Source organism: Terrapene carolina, unplaced genomic scaffold (assembly GCF_002925995.2).
Source record: "Terrapene carolina triunguis isolate 2854851 unplaced genomic scaffold, T_m_triunguis-2.0 Scaffold22, whole genome shotgun sequence".
NCBI classification, from domain to species: Eukaryota; Metazoa; Chordata; order Testudines; family Emydidae; genus Terrapene; species Terrapene triunguis.
Window position 1 is genome coordinate 7,876,265 of NW_020664373.1, and position 17,139 is coordinate 7,893,403.

Sequence of the window (17,139 nt, forward strand, 5' to 3'; positions counted from 1 at the left end):
ACCAGGAATCAGGCCAAGTCAGGAAACCAGGAGACCAGGATCAGGAGACAAGCCAGAGATCGGGAACCATGAATCAAATACCAGGAATCAGGCTAAGTCAAGAAAAAAGGAGACCAGGATCAGGCATGGGTAGCATGGAGTGAGCAGTCCAAAGCAGGGTGGAGCCCAGCTGCATGGACAACTTTCTGTTCCACCTTTGGGCTTAAGTAGGGGGAGCAGGCCAATCAGGAACTCCAGTTTTCCAGCAATTGGAATTCAGGAGTGGAGCTGTCTATCTGAGCTGGGTTTCAAGGAGTCCTGATCCAAGCTGATGCTAGAAAGCCATCAGGTGGAAGATTGGAGCACGATGACTCCCAGGGACTCCAGGGACTTGGGTTTGAGATCAGAGGCACATGATACCACCTGTCTCTTAGAGGTGCCCTCTGAGTGACATCAGTCCAGGATGACTCTCATGGAAGGCTTGCATGAGGGCAGGGGCATGAACATTTTATGCTGACTCCCAGGTGTGCTCCTCAGGGCTGTAGCCCTCCCAGTCAATTAGATACCAGAGTCTCTCTTGTTTAAGTTTGGAGGCTAGGACTTAGTGAATGATATATTCCTTTTGGCCTTGCATGTGCACTGGTGGGGGTGGGGTGGCTGGTTGGGTCCTGTGGGAAAATGAGTTCTCTGAGTATCATTTTAGGAGTGATACAGGGAACATTGGGTAGATTTGAAGGTAATAGGATAGGTGGAGCTCAAATGTAACAGGATTAATTTGTTGCCAGATTCAATGGGAGTTAAAGAATTGGTAGTCTAGTTTATGAGATCAAGTATCAGAGGGGTAGCCGTGTTATAGTCTGAATCCGTAAAAAGCAACAGAGGGTCCTGTGGCACCTTTAAGACTAACAGAAGTATTGGAGCATAAGCTTTCGTGGGTGAATGCCCACTTCATCAGACGCAAGTAATGGAAATCATACCTGCCTCTGGAAATTTCCAGTGGTAGAAGATATTGGTAGAAGATACTGGTTCCTGATCATCGTCTGGTTTAAGGTTCAGTAGCTGAGACAGAGGGTACGTCTACACTTACCTCCGGGTCCGACGGCAGGCAATCGGTGTTCTGGGATCGATCCCGGAAGTGCTCGCCGTCGACGCCGGTACTCCAGCTCAGCGAGAGGAGTACGCAGCATCGACAGGGGAGCCTGCCTGCAGCGTCTGGACCCGCGGTAAGTTCGGACTAAGGTACTTCGAATTCAGCTACGTTATTAACGTAGCTGAATTTGCGTACCTTAGTCCGAAGTGGGGGGGTAGTGTGGACCAGGCCAGAGTCATAGACTGCTGTCTTTTTTCTTGACAAAGAGGACTGGCACACCCGCCAGCGAGGTTGACTTGCAGATGAACCCTCAGGCCAGGTTCTCCTAAAGGTAGTCAGGTAGCTTAACCAGCTTGGATTCTGACATGGTGTAAATCCATCCAAATGGTATTTTTTGCTCCTGGCTGCAATTCTGTGGGGCAGTCATAGTCCTTGTGAGGAGGGAGGTTTTCTGTGTGCTTCTTTTCAAACACGTCAGTGTAATCATGATATTTAAGGGGGCGTTCCGGCATATGTTCGGCAGGCATCCCTGCCTAGGTGATCATCTCTGCATGAGCCCTCTGTAGCCTGGGTGCTGGAGCAACATCAGTTTGATCCCGACAATACTGCTGACAGAATTCTTAAGGGAAACTGACCTCCTGTTCTTGTCAGTGAATGAGTGGATTATGAAGGGTCAGCTAGGAGATGCTGAGAAAGAGGGAAGTGCAGGTATTGAACTATACCACCAAATCACAATATCTTGGGTAATGGTTTCCAAGGGAAATCACTAGACTCGAAGACAGAGGGGAGCCATCAATAGTTTCTATTAGACTAGAGTGGCCTTGTATCACAAAGGAATCTGCAGGGCCCAGGCTGCTGCTACATCTATGAAATTGTCAGCTGCTCCCCAAATCAATGAGGGCCCACTGGATGGGAATTCATTGGGGCTCTCCAGGGATACACAGCTGGATAGGAAGCTGCAAATGCGAAGTCCCCGGGTGAAGTTTGGTGCATGTCCCAGTCAGGACTGAGGTGCAGGAATACTTTTCTCACAAAGCCAGTAAGGGGACAAGCCTGTAACCTGAGCTGACTTGTCTCCTGGAGGTTTGCAGGGGAAAGGCAGAAATGGTGTGGCCAGGTTTGCTGCAATAGAAGCATATGTGGTAGTGATGGTATTGTTCCTTTTCTTCAGGGGTGAGCTGTTGACAAGCCAAATACATCTGCATTGGTTCAGTGGGTGGAACAGGTGCTGAGGTAACGGTACAGATAAGGTGTTATCTGGGGTTTTCAGAACCCACAGCAGGGGGCTGTAGGGAGCCTTTCTTTTCCTCCCTCCGTTCCTGTAACTGATTATCTACAACATGGAATAGAGAGGTCAGTGAAGGCATCTAGACATGAGCCAGTTCATCTTTGATCTTCTCCTGCAGACCCCACTGGAAATGGTACCGCTGTGCTGCCTAGCTCTACTCCATGCCCGCAGAGAGACGGCGGAAGTGCCACATAGGAAGCACCTTTCCTTAGAGCAGCCTTGGCCAACGGGCACAATGTGGGTCATCAAGGAAGACGTTTCAGTTTGACAGCACAGGTCTGTTACTCTCCAGCAAGGGGGAGGCCTAATACAAAGCCTCCCCCATCAGCAGGCTGATCACAAGAGGAACAGACGGCAGCATTGGTTCACAAAGCCCCAGAAGTGCTGGCAACTCCCCTTGAATCGTTCTGGTAATGGTTTAGGAAAGGGCACTGTGGGCTGTGTCCAAAGTGCAGTGCTCCCTGTGCAAAGCTGGCTTACTTGATCCCACGATAGCTGATTGATTGAGGTCAGCTTCATGACTTGGGCCTGCAGCACTTTATTATCCAAGTCCGGGGTCTCTGGAGGTAATGGTTGGGCTGCTGGTTCCATACTTCTCACACAGGACCCACCCCTGGAGGATTACTACATGGTCCATACAAACTATCAAGCCCAGGATGTACTTAGCGTAGGGTGAGAGGCCAGGTCCCCACACCAGCTGGGGTTCAGAACCAGGAGGTCATGATCTGAGGTCAGGAACTGAAGGTCAGATACCAGGAATCAGACCAAGTCAGGGAACAACAAGGTCAGGGTCAGGAGATGAGCCAGAGCTCAGGAACCAAGAGTCAGAGACCAGGAATCAGGCAGAGTCAGAAGATCAAGGACAGGAGCGCATAGTGCTGGGTGAGCACTGAGCAGTCCAAAGCAGGGTGTAGCGCACTGGTACAGACAACTTCCTGTTTCTCCTTCCAGCTTCACTAGAGGGAGTGGGCCAATCAAGAGCTCCAGTGTTCCAGCAGTTGGGCATCAGAGGTGCAGTCATCCATCTCAGCTGAGCTTCAAGGAGTCCCAGTTCTAGCTGATGCCAGCAAACCATGGGGTGGAGGGTTGGTGAGTGATGACCCCTAGGGACTATGTGGACCCAGGTTTGAGACATGTGGGTCATGACAGTCCTAGTGTAACTGAGCGTTCTGGTCATCACATCTTATTTTATATATATATGAAGACAGATGGAACCAGATAATATATCAGAAATTGAAGTGGTTCCAAGATTCATGGAAAGATCTTTATGTCAAGAGAGCCTGAAAAGACTGGGACAAGTTTAGAGTGAAGGTGAGTGAAAGGGGATGTGACAGAGTTATACAAAAACAATGAATGACAGAGAAAAGCTAATCAGGGACTTTCATTTACCCTGTCTCATCATACAACAAGGGGACATTCAATGAAATTGAAAGGTAACAAATTTACAAGTGATATATTTTTATAAAACACATAATTAAATTGTGGAGCTCGTTGCCACAAGATACAGCTGAGATCAAGAGCTTAGTAGTATTCACAAAAGGATTAAATATTTATATGACTAATAAGACCATGCACAGTACCATTAGGGTAATTTTTTATTTGAAGGAATATAAAGTCTCATGCTTCATACCGTAAGTCAACAGCAAACAGATGGGGCTCCCAAATCGTTAATACATTATTTATGTGATGAGACAGGGCTTTCTGGCCCCTCACTGTTAACCTGGTGAAAGCTGACCATTTATTTCTACTCTGATTTCTACTTCTTAGCCAGGTTCTAATCCATGACAGTACTTTCATCTCATCTTGTGGCTTAGTTTCCATAATAGAGTCTTGCCAATAGATTTTTGAACGTCCAAATAAATGTAGTTACCCCATTCTCTTTTATCCACTATTCCTCTGACTCTCTCATTCTAATGGGTTGGGAGGAAGGCATAATTTTATTTTCAAGAAGTTACAATGGTTTATCATCTACGTCATGAACAGGTATTATAACTGTCTTTGATTATTGTTTCAACTAATGTATCTGGTCTTGAAGTAAGAGACTCACTGGTCTGTGGTTCTCAGAATCACCCCCAAAATCTTAATTTTGAAAATAGATGCAACACTATCTACCTTCCAGTCCTCTGGTATAGTGGATGACTTCTAGGAGACTGTATGCTTTTGTTAGCAGCTCAGCTCCTTCTAAGCTTTTGTGAGTGAGTAAGACAGAGGGACTTATTGTAATTTAAATTATCGGTTTGTTCCAATGCCTCCTCGTTTGACAAATTAATTTCTGACAGATGGACACAGATGGACAGATGGGGGAGTACAAGGAAACAATGAGACACTACTGGTCAGCATGATAGGCTGTGGTCTCAGCACATCAGCAACCTAACTTTTCCCAAGTGCTAAGAACTTATCTATTCTTAGAAATTGACCAGACTACTATTGTGGAATAAACTATACTGCAATAACTATCTAGATACCTTCCTGGGAGGATGTTCTTATTCTGGAATAAGAGTGCCTTTCCCTGATTTAGCTCATTTCATAAGATAACTCAGAAGTAGTCACTCTTTATTCCAGAATAAGAGTATCTTTATGGGGAGATATTCCAGAAGAGCTGTTGTAGAATAATTTATCCATGTGATTCATATGAAGTTCATGAGCAGTGAAGGCGTAAATTCTAAAGTATCAACCTGTGTAATGTGGGAGCTTTTTCATGTGCAGTATTGAGTTCAGATCTACTTTCTACTTCTTGGCTGGATACACATACCAAAGAATCTCTAGTATCCAAAAGTTCTCAAACTATATACATTCAGCACACCAAAATTTAGCTGCCTCTGGAGTGAAGGGCAGCAGTCATGTGGATAGCCAATTTCAGTGGACTGAAGGAAGGCTTTTGATCAGAACACTAAGGCAATCTTCTGCCTCATATGCAGTTTTCCATGGGATTATTAATATTCACAGAAATGGACAGAACATTCTAATCTTGCTGGTAATGCAATTAAGTTCCTGGACTGATTAAAACCTCACTTGATCACCTGGATTCTGGAAAGAGCTATACGATATTTTTAGTTGTCCCAATTTTGGGAATGAAGGGAAGAGCATTTTAGATTCCCTTATTTACCTCTACCGCTTACACAGTCCCCAAAAGTTGGCAATCCTCCTGTCACAGGAGTGCTGTATTAATGGTCATTAATGCTACTCCACACATCAGCCAGAGGGAGGCTGTCAAGAGCAGCATGAGGTATTTCCCCCCCCACCCCCCTCCCAAGGGGAAGAACATGCTGCTTCCACAGTGTCCTAGTCCCTTGTAGCCTGGATAAAACTGGGACAAAATTCAGGGCTTCTTTACACAGTGCAGCAATACCTATCAGAGGGGGGTAAATTGTAGAGCGCTTTGAAGTGTTGCACTCTAACTGCCCTTGCAAACCCTTCTGACACACTCTAAATGGTTCCTGATGCATGTTAATGTAGGACTCTTTCAAACGGGACTACATCAATGCGCACTAGGTACCTTGTCAAGTGCATCAGCAGGATCTACATAGGGCAGTTACAGTGCAGCATATTAAGAGTGCTCTACAGTTTACACCCCTCTGGTGTGCATTGCCACATCACATAGACAAGCCCCTAGTTTCTCCACTTTTCAGCAATAATATTTACATATGTGAAGCCAGTTTGAATATTGAATTGGTGTTTGGGCCCATTTTAGCAGCATATGACTCCGTTCATACTGGTACTTTTTTGACAGGAGAAATAGCTCTAATAAATCTTATCATACTTAAAAAGGACGAGGAAGCTGCATACATTTGATCAAAAAAATATTTTTCTCCTTATGGAGATAAACCACTTAACAGCTTCTGCATAAAAATTAAACAAAACAAACCGCGATTAATTGTGTTTAGAGTAGCTGTCCACAACTAATGAGCTCCAGGATGAGAGAAACCAACCCTGCCCTATTCGAACAATTCTGAAAAGCAAGAGATAGCCGGTCAGATTCAAAGGCAGATTTATTTTCCAAAAGTATCTTGATGACTGGATTTTGGTGAAATTGACAAAAGTAGGATGTCAGTAGCCCTTAAATAAACATTCAATATTAGCCAAGTGTGTGAAACACTGTAGTAGGCTGGCCAAGCACATGGATTTGTTTTCATCAACACTAGTCAGAAACATCAGGGCTAATTCTCCTTTCACACAGTCCTGTTTGAATCAAGAATAACTGTGCACAGAGACAGTGAAGTATGTGTTATACACTAACAAATCAAGATGGTAACATTTTATACTGACTTTGCACTGGTGAAAATAACTACAGGTTGCAGAACAATTGAGAATCAAGCCCAGTGGACTAACACCAGTGTAAACAAGAGGTGAATGGAGCCTGTTATGCTCAGAAGAGAACGGCTCCAAAAGGACTCGTGGTGCCCATTGAAACTATCCATTTAACTACTGAAGTATGTGTCAGTAAATCACATGATCACAACAGATAACTATTAAAATTAGTAATCACTGGCCAACATTTTCAAACATTGATGACGAAAGTTAGTTTTCCAGATCCATATTTAGGCACCTTAATAAGATTTTCTTAGCTGCCTAAATATGGATCGAAGTGTCTAATTTTAGACACATTTTTAAAGTTATGAACACTATTACAAATATTTTGGATGTTTTAACAGTATTAACGTTTGTGCCAATACAAATCCCAGCCTATTGGTGGCAGCAGTTCGCTGCTAGTGTACAGAACTTTGAACAATACCATGGGCTTTAAGTATCCAGATTCAAGGGCAAAGAAACATTGAATTTATAATTCAATCTAGCCTTTTATTCCTGTTTCTAAACCCAGAATTCTGATTTTACCAGAATTATTGTGTGAGACTAATCAGCCGAAGATTTAGATGGTGTAAATCCAAGTCAAGAAATGTTCCATTCAGAAAGTGTGTTTCACATAAATTCCGTATGTTAAGGCACATTACATAAATAAAAAGTATGGGTTCCACCCTGTTCTTATTGATATCACTAGCAAAATTCCCCTTGACTTTAAGATTGGAGCCTGCATATTTTTCTCTCTGCTACTACGTTTTATAGTAAGTTCAGTTACAAAGGTTATTTGACCCATAAATACAAATGGAGCTTTCTAAGTGGCTGGCTGTGATGACACATTGCTGGCAATTGCCCTCTGTATGTTAATGATTTTTTGAGTGTGTATATGATAATTTCCTGAGAACTGCAACACACCCCAGAAAACATTCTGAGAGCTTATTGCATTCCTGAGGTGTTTGAAGTCACTCAGCCTTTAGCCCTCATCACCCTGTGCTTCAGAACACCAAGGTGACCAGAGACACGAGATAATCACAAGGAAATGAGCTATCTGTTGTCTCTTTTTGCTTCATTCAGATATAAATGAATCTGTATTTACTGACAATATGAATAACAGAGAAGGTAGGAGGTGATACCACAAAAAAGCAGACATACCAGATTGAGTTAATGCCTGAAAATAGAGATATTCTCCCTTCGGTGCATGTAACCCTGAGAATATGTGCCCAGGGAAAGATGCCCCCACAAAAGTCCTGAGGGAGAAATAAAACAAAAGCCCTCTCCCTCCTTCCCACCCCCCAGCTCCCACCAACTTTTTGTCCTGAACAACAAGTTCCCTTCCTGGTATTTTCGTGTGTAGGTTTACTTCTCTAAATGGGAAGTTTTAAAAATAAAAGTCACAAGCATTCACAATCACTAACCTCTGGCATTGGCCCTTATTGTGCTGCATGAATAAGTTGAAACGATAGCTCTATAAAAAAAAATACTGCTTTCTGCAGAACAATGTCATTGCCCCCCTTCTCCCCCCAGTGACAAACAATCTTTAGCCCTGCTTGAAAACACAAGACATGTACAATTTCAGGGCCAGCCCCAGGCACATGCCAATCTTGTATCTCAAAGAAAACAACCCCTCTCCATCCCCATCCCCCCCAAAGAAACAAACTTGTGACTTTGCTCAACAGTTCCCCTTCCCAGCAGGCATCTAAGACTGCACTCTTGTGTAACATCATGAAAAAGCCCTCTCCCTTGAAAGATAAACATGGGGACCCAACACTTGCCAGTTCCAAGAAAGAACTGTACTGATCATATCCCGAACGATACACTTTTCTGACTCCTGACTGCAGTGACAAAGCAGTCAGACTCCCCTCCCTGCCTCCATCCCTCCTCAAGAAATCCCCTTAAAAAAAAACTATGCTGCTTGTGGTGTTTGCTTGAGGAAACCTAGAGTCCCTTGGACTCTTTCTATAGAACCTTCCCCTCTAACTTACCCTGCACAATTGGTTATTATGTTTGCAATTTGCTACAAAAGGAAGAATCTTAGTAATAGCGGAAGAATCAGGACTATACCACAGGGTGAGTAAAACCAGACAGCAAATGTATAAGGCTTGGAGTGCCTATAATATAAGAGATGGTGCTACTTTAAAAACATAAAAATCCCATAGTACTAGTTAGGACCACTTATGTATGTAGGCCCATATCCTCAAAGGTATTTAGACACCTAACTCCCAGTGAAGTCTGTCTAGTGCCACTGGCTATTGTTTCTTCCCTTGTGTTAATTTTGGCCATCCCCTTTCCAAGGAAGTTGTGATAAGAATTCTTTTCCTGTCATTTACATACAGGTATATTGATTTGTTTATATGTTCAACAAAGAGGCTGTGGTATTTTGGAGGCAAAGCCAGCTTTATCTTTACATAGATAGGGAACCACATTCAATGGTCACATAAAGGTCCAATCTCCCTCTCTTCCCCACCCTTACTCTATATGTTTTATGTAGTCACATTTCATTTGCCTCCGATTTCTAATTGTATTCTGTGTTGACACATACACAGGATATGATTAGCAGCCACTACATAGGAGAGGCCTGGCACTGGAATTGCAAGGGTATTGTTAGTTAGGACTGAGGTGCATTAGCGGAGCTGTATGGTAAAGTCTGCACAATACCTTCATGCACTATACCAATGCTTTCAAAAGCATTATATTCACACACATAAATTGAAAGAGAAGAATGACTTGACAGGAGATTTCCTGGAAGTGTTTTGTTTACTTTTCTTTCAGATTCTTTGCATAACAAAAATACACAGTTTTTAGATAAATTTTAAACTCAGTACAGTATTTACAAACACTTCAGCCAGTAAAATACTCCCACCAAAATGTAGCACCCACCTTTCCTTCCCTCTGCTGTGTACGTAACAGACAGAAGAATGTGAGAAGAAAACAACTCTCTTCCATCAGAAGTTGAAAACTAGAGTTCAGTGCCTTCTTACTGTCTGCCCTTGGTTTTAGACTGTATGCAGAGAACGTTCTAATCAGCGTGTCACAATGGCTTATTTCCTAAACAACTTCTTTGTATTGTTATTTGTGCATATTGAAATACGGGCTCACCTATGCAGACAAAAGGGAAGGAAGCAAACCTAGACACAGATGCAGAAGAGAGCCTCAGCAGCCTCCTCCCTCCATGAGAGCCTGTGGAAGCCCTTGAACTCCAAGAGATAAACCTCAGGTTCCTAAACCCTCTGTTGCTACCCCATGAGTTTTACCTTATTAATGTCATGGCCTGTTGCGAACTTTCCATCATCTGGCCCAACAAAAAGCAGACTACATTATTTGTAAAGCCAATTAGCACTGGGAGGAGGCATTTTGTAACTGCTCTTTTGGAATTAAACCTGTGAAAAAATAGTATGCCCCTTTAAATAGCCTGTTCAACAAATACTTTTATATCTACCTAAAAAAAAAGATTTGGACACGTTTTGAGTGTCTCAATAACCTGCTGGAATTAGTACCAAGTAGAGTGAAATATAAAAAGGGATGTATTGAGTGTTGTATTTAAGTGCTTTATTCAATTATATCATAATAGCAAAATAATGGTGTCAGCAAGTACTCAGCCTACAACAAGGAGCATTGTTAGTCTAGCAGAGACTTAAAAAATTGCAACACGTGAGCATCTTCTTATTTACATTTTCAATTCTCATTGCCAACTCCTGGTTCTATGTAACCTTTTTTGCAAACTGCAGAGAAAGTAAGTTCTGACAGACAATTAAAGTCATCTGAGAATAAGATTTCTCATGTGAAGTTCAAATCCTGGACAACCAATCACTTGGTTGCTCTTCTCTAAGTTTACTTGCCAGATGATGGAGAAATTTATATGCAGATTTCGTTTTTATTCATTCATTTATTTATTGTGCCAGTGAGCACTCTTTCCATTATAACGGACTAAATGACATGGGAATTAATCTCTGCCACTGTGTCACATAGATATTTCTCGTTCCTCATTTTTACTATAATTACTTCCATGTATATGTGTTTTAATTAACTCAGACACAGTCTGGAGGAATTAGTACCAGGTTGCAAGTCTTGAATTTTAATCACATCTCTGACTGCCACTGACTGGGGCCTGATCCAGCACCCATTGAAGTCAATGACATACTCCCAAGTGGAGATACTTTCATTGATTTCAGTGGATTTCAGACTGGGCCCTTGCTGCTTTGCCCTGGGCAAGTCATTTAGCATCTCTGCTTCCCAGTCTGCAAAATAAGGGCAATATTTACCTTAAAGAGGGTGTTAATATTTGGGTGATGTTATATTTGTACAATGCTTTGGACATATGAAATGATGCATGAGGGCTCTGAATTATTATCACCATTCACTATTTGTCCTGTTACAACTAGCAAAAACACAAGACAGGATTTGCAGCCTCTGTGTTTTTGTTCCTTCATTGAGTTACAGCACACTAAATTAGCATGAGGCCAACTCCTGTCTAACATGCTGAAAAGTGCATGCCTTTAACATGCAAACAGCTACCAGAATGCATGTCCAATGAGGCATTACATCACTGAAGATGTATTGATTTAAATTTTTTAAAAAATCAGGAGAAGAAATTGATGACAAAACCTAATGAAGTAATGAAAAATTTAACAGATCATCAATATCCAGAATGAGAATTTCTAAGCCAGCTATCCAATACAGACTATGTCCTGGTTGGTCTATTTATGAGCTTTGCATTGGTACCTTCAAGTGCACTTTGAAGTTTCCTGTCCCCTAGAGTATTTTGCAATGGATTAGTACTGGATGATCAAGCACCTTTCTCACAGTCACAATATACCTAAAAAGTATGGCGCTAAGGTACACAAATTCTGTAACTCCCATCACTAATAAAATATGCCCTATAGAGATACATTTACAGTCAGAAATTACTTCCAGTTTATTTCCTGCCATTACTCAATAAGCACATTCATTTCAATGGGAGAAAAATGTCAGCATCAGGTCATAAGTGTATTACAATAAACAGGCTTTCGATATTTATCATAGGAGTAGATTCTAAATATCCCAGCCTGAGTGCATGGGAGTAGGCGGGACTAGGGAGGGTGGCAAGTTGAACCTGAAAGACTAGAGCCCTAGCATGGCTCTGGCATTCGGAACCATAACTGAATCTAAATTTGGGCTAGATACTCAGTGGGTATAAATCACCACGGAAATCAATGGAGCTCCTCTGATTTATGCCAGCTGGGCATCTGTCCCAAACTAAGAAACAAAAGATGAGGTACCTGCCACTGGGCCAACTGCTTTCAGAAATACAGGCCCAAATCCTGTAAACGCTCACACACATGCCTAGCTCTAAGCACATGAGTATTCCCATTGAAGTCAATGAGAGTACAATGAGATCACTCACATACTTACAGATAAGCATGTGCATAAGTGTTTGCTGGAGCCAAAGAAGTGAAGAAATAGGCAGTCTGCTCAGGGAATTTTCAAGAAAAATTTGCACTCAACTCTTTAGCAACATTCATTTCAGTGGTTACAAAGATTCTTTTGAAAGCCCAAAGATCTGAGATTGTAGAGCCATAATGGACTTCATACCCTGTAGAAAAAGATAGGCTAATAATTGGAATATTTTAATTATTCAGATTTACAAGATTCAACGTTCACAAAATTTGGAAGTAATGAAATAATCATAATGCTATCCTATAAATCTTGCTCACATATTAGCAAAGTTGCTTTCTGTTTAATAAAGAAAATATTCCAGGATCCTTTTATTATGAAAAGCTAGAATAAACATCTATGTCCCAACCATTTCTCAAGAGACTTTAGTACTGTATGTTCTTTTCCATTTCTTTTCTAAACAGTTCCTTTGGCCTTCAGTCTTGTGTGTTTCCCAGATCATGGAAACAATTTCTTGACCCTTTTTGCCCCCATACATGGGATTGCCTCCTGTGTGAACAATATGAGTTAAATCCTGGCCCTAGTGAAGTCTACGAGACTTTTGCTGGGACTCCAATGGGGCCAGGATTTCTCCCTATGAAATTAAGACTGTGGATTTTATGGAGCCTGCCTGGTAATAGGTGAAGGCAAAGCCATTTAGCAGCCACTCTGTGTGACATGCTCCCCTCAGGAACTGGCATAGATTTATTCATAATGACCAGTGTAATTTAAGAACAGGAGTACTTGTGGCACCTTAGAGACTAATTTATTTGAGCATAAGCTTTCGTGGGCTACAGCCCACTTCATCGGATGCATAGAATGGAACATATAGTGAGGAGATATATATATACATACAGAGAGCATGAAAAGGTGGGAGTTACCCAACCAACTCTAAGAGGCTAATTAATTAACTAGTGTAAATTAATGCTGCTTAGGAATTGTGGCTTCAAATGCCCTCCAACACACATACACACACAGAGGTTGCCAGGGCGTGGGGCCAAGGAGCAACACAGCGGGCAGCATGGGTCTCCAAATAGATGTCCCAGGATCAGCGAAGATTAAATGAATTTCCACATACACATTCAGGACCCCACAAACCTTGCCCCTTTGGTGTGAACTGTGAAACTCCCTTTCCCCCATTCTCCAGGAGACAATGAATCAGGATAGTTAAAATTCAGAGATTTAACTGAACTTTTTCGCTTCTATGTATTTTTGCATGGATAGTTTGGCACATTGTCCAATCCTGTATACACAGAAACAATATTCCAGCCATCCTCCCCTCCCCCATATCCAAAAATTACCCAAACATCTAGACCCTCGTGTTCTCACAAATGGATCATTTTACTCCTTTAGATGTGCTGCTTATGTTTGCAATGCTTGGTGCAGGGAAGCTTGAAATATACAGCATGGAGAGGTCCCAGGCTTTGCTTAGCTGAGGCCTAGTATTGTGGAAATCCATATACCATGCCTCTGTCTGCCCTCCAACCACAAAGAATCAGAACTTGAAGCACACAAGGTGATGCATGGTTTGTGATAACCCAGCTGTAGTGAATGGAGCTAGGGGTGGAGAGGGGCAAGTCGGGGTCTCCTTAGAGCTATTGTCTGCTGAAGCTGCGAGAAAGCCTGCCTGTATGATTTCTTTCTTTCACTCGCAGCACAATCGCAAGGACAGCAGGGGGGCAGTTCCTGGAGTCTGCTATCTGATAGAGATGAGGTTTTGTAAGTGAGGAAATTTGAGTAACATGAGCAGTAAGAAACTATTGCTCAACAAAAAGAAATCCACAAAAAGTTTGAGCAAAAATATACCAGGGTTTTGGAAATGCAGCACAATATGGTCACAACATGGCTGCAGTTTCTCTGCAAAATGTAAAAAAAAACAGCTATCACTGGACCCTCCCGCCTTCAGACACACTAAGAGGAAGTAAAAATGAAGAAAGAAAAGCAGCAATTACAAACAGTAAGCACTTTGCTATGCTATTTTCTGGAGCCAGCATATTGTTGCCATTGATTTTTGAAGCAAAACTTCCCATTAATTTCAACTGAGATGTCTGCTTAATAATGGGTGGCATGATATGGCCCAGAGTTATCATCTGTTAAAAAGGTATTGTTCTAACTAGAGTGATTTTAAAATGGGATTCCGCCCCCCCCCTCCCCCCGGAGCTGGGATTTTAGCACCAAATGCAATAACCCACCTGATGTCAGACAGTGTTCAAGGGCCAGAAGACAATAATCGCTGCAAACCAAAATACAAGGGGAAAATCCTTTCACACCGACATGAAGGGGAACCATGGAGTGACACACATTGTCATTTCACTCCCCTCCCGCCTTCCATCATTACATTAGGACCACAGAGATAGCATCCCCGTGTTGTATTGGTTTGCTGCGCATTTACGATGCCCGTTTTCTAGTACGGGGGTGCGTGTCATGTCCTAGTTGCTACAACAGGCCTTTCCTTGTGATAGTTTGGCATTAGTACGAATCTCACACCCACAAATTCCCTAACATTCTTTTCAGGGACAGCTGTCTACAAAAACAATGCTTTCCATGGGGGAGCTGGTTGCTGGCTTTTGCTTTTTTAGCAGGGTGTAATAAATAATAATAGTTAATAATAACAACATAAAAAAGGAAGCAAGGAAGTGGGAGTGTAGTGAAAGGGTTAAAGCGGACTAAAATGACATCACTCTCATTTGCATAGAAGTGAGGATATAACTGCTCATGCAGAGAAAGCGCTTATACTACAGTCCAGAGCAGCAGCTGCAGAGACTAGAGTTACTTCCGTGCAGAGCATCAGTGGTGAGGATACAATTTATATTTCAACTATGGTTTTCTTTCCCTCGCTCTCCCCTTTTATTAGCTTGCATTTCTCCATGTCTGTGCTGATGAGTGTGGATTTTTTAACCCAAGTCCTTCTTCAACACCCTTTGCTTTGTTACTAAATTTCAGGATGGAATATTCCTGATGCTTTCAAATGCACCCAAGAGATTTTAATTGTAAGCCAGTGGTTAAGACTAGTGGCGTCGTTAAAGTTGGACAGATTGAGTGAAAATGTTAAATGCGAGTCTAAGGAAAGAATGGGGGAAGCCCTCTCGATTTCCTTTGTTCTGGCTTGACAAAAAAAGCTGGCATCTTTGTCGACACTAATTGAATATTTTAGTATCTGTGACCCAACAACAGGAGATTTTGTTGATCTACGCATTACTTCTTCCTTCCCTGCTATTTAGAAGGGAATTTACTACAAGCAGATGTGTGCTAAAATCTCAAACTCCTAATACAGGGAGGAGAGCAAAGGGAGGTTGTATTGTTTAAACCTTCAGCGGCTGAAAGAGGGTGTGAGTGTTTGTGTGTGCCTCTGTACAAGAAAATCTTTGTTTAAATCCAGGCAGCGTTGTATCTGTGGCTGCATTGCTGAGAAGGAGAAAGGCAGCAAACAGAGCAAGGGCGGTGGTTTGAGCTTCTCAGACTGCAGCTGCAGTTCTTTGTGAGGAGAAAAGAATGCAGGACTTCATCCAAATGTGCTAAGGGAAGAAAGAGCAGACAGACAGACCCCAAGGTGGAGAATGTGATTAGCATAGTCCACTTGCTTGGCATTGGCATTATTTTACATTTTTAAATTTCTGTGTGTGCGTTAAATCTTTTTTTAAAGATAAATAGCCTCTTCCAGGCACCTTCCTCCTATTGTTCTCTTCAGAACAACGTGGAAATATTGAAGAGATTTTAATGAGAAGAAAACAGTCTCAACAATAGGCAATTGTTTTGATAATGGATTACATTTCCACTTTAAAAAATGATCTGATGATAAAACAACGTATTTCCTGCATTGATTTTGTTTTAAACTCCTTAATCAGCCTTGGCTAGATTTGTACATACCATTTCACCCCACATATTACACGATGAATTTTATTTCGCTGAATATATATCTTATTCCAAAAAAAAAAGAGGCTATTACGTACCTCTTAAAGAGGGAGTTTAAGACGGGAGGCGGGGTTGCTGGCTGGAGATCAAGGAGTGAGTAACGCATTTCTGAATAAAAGGTGGAGGAGTCTTAACTGTCTTTCCTTTCCGCGTACAGATTAATCTGCAAAAATGTCCGACAAACCAGATATGGCTGAAATTGAGAAATTTGACAAGACTAAATTGAAGAAAACAGAAACGCAAGAGAAAAATCCACTGCCTTCAAAAGAAAGTAAGTATGTATAATTTAACAGGGAGAGGGAAAAGGCAAGGAAAAGATAAAGACAGAGAGACAGTTTTTATACATATACATTATGTGAAATATGTGTATGATTACTGAATAGATATAAAATATCTGAACCACTGTAAAGTTACATGTAGTACATTTTGCAATTAAGATAATTTTCTACCAATTTTATAAATCTACAGTTGATTTCTATATTCCATAAAAATGTAAAGTTTATATTTAAAAAAAGTCAAGTACTTCATCTTTATTTTTAAAATTCTTATTTTTTTTCTCTTCCAGCAATTGAACAGGAGAAGCAAGCGGGTGAATCGTAATGAAATCTGCCCTTCCAAATTATGCACTGTACATTCCACAAGCATTGCCTTCTTATTTTACTTCTTTTAGCTGTTTAACTTTGTAAGATGCAAAGAGGTTGGATAAAGTTTAAATGACTGTACTGCCCCTTTCACATCAAAAAATAGAGAGAACTACTGACACTGAATGAAGGCGCGCTGCCTTTCCATCTGCCTGTCTGGGTTTGGTCCTGGTGGCATGAAAGAGCTTGCATGTTGATGAAAGAAGAACTTGGGTGGGACTACAGTAAACTAGTAACACACGAATAAATGCAAAGCTGTACCAAGGTCCTGCGAGCTGTAAAATGCAGTTAATCGAGTGCCATTTTTTTTTTTGTTCAAATGATTTTAATTATTGGAATGCACAATTTTTTTAATATGCAAATAAAATGTTTTAAAACCTGGATGGTATTGATGTGCTATCTTTTGGACAGTGATATCACAGGATGAAGCGTAAGTGCCTGTGTTAACATGTGGGATGCTAGAAGACCGTTGGAGATTATTTAAAAAAAAAAAAGGACCATGTTTTTGGCTCTTGATATATGTT

At 41.6% G+C, this 17,139-nt stretch overlaps 1 protein-coding gene across 1 annotated transcript; it reads left to right on the forward strand.

Annotated features, from left to right (window-relative positions):
* Positions 1 to 14,748: 14,748 nt before the first annotated feature.
* LOC112117527 (thymosin beta 4 X-linked) lies at positions 14,749 to 16,764 on the forward strand. The gene is made up of 3 exons (XM_024215497.2): positions 14,749 to 14,855; positions 16,132 to 16,245; positions 16,540 to 16,764. The coding sequence occupies exons 2-3, from the start codon at positions 16,146 to 16,148 to the stop codon at positions 16,572 to 16,574; spliced, it is 135 nt and encodes a 44-aa protein (XP_024071265.1). The 5' UTR covers positions 14,749 to 14,855; positions 16,132 to 16,145; the 3' UTR covers positions 16,575 to 16,764.
* Positions 16,765 to 17,139: the final 375 nt, after the last annotated feature.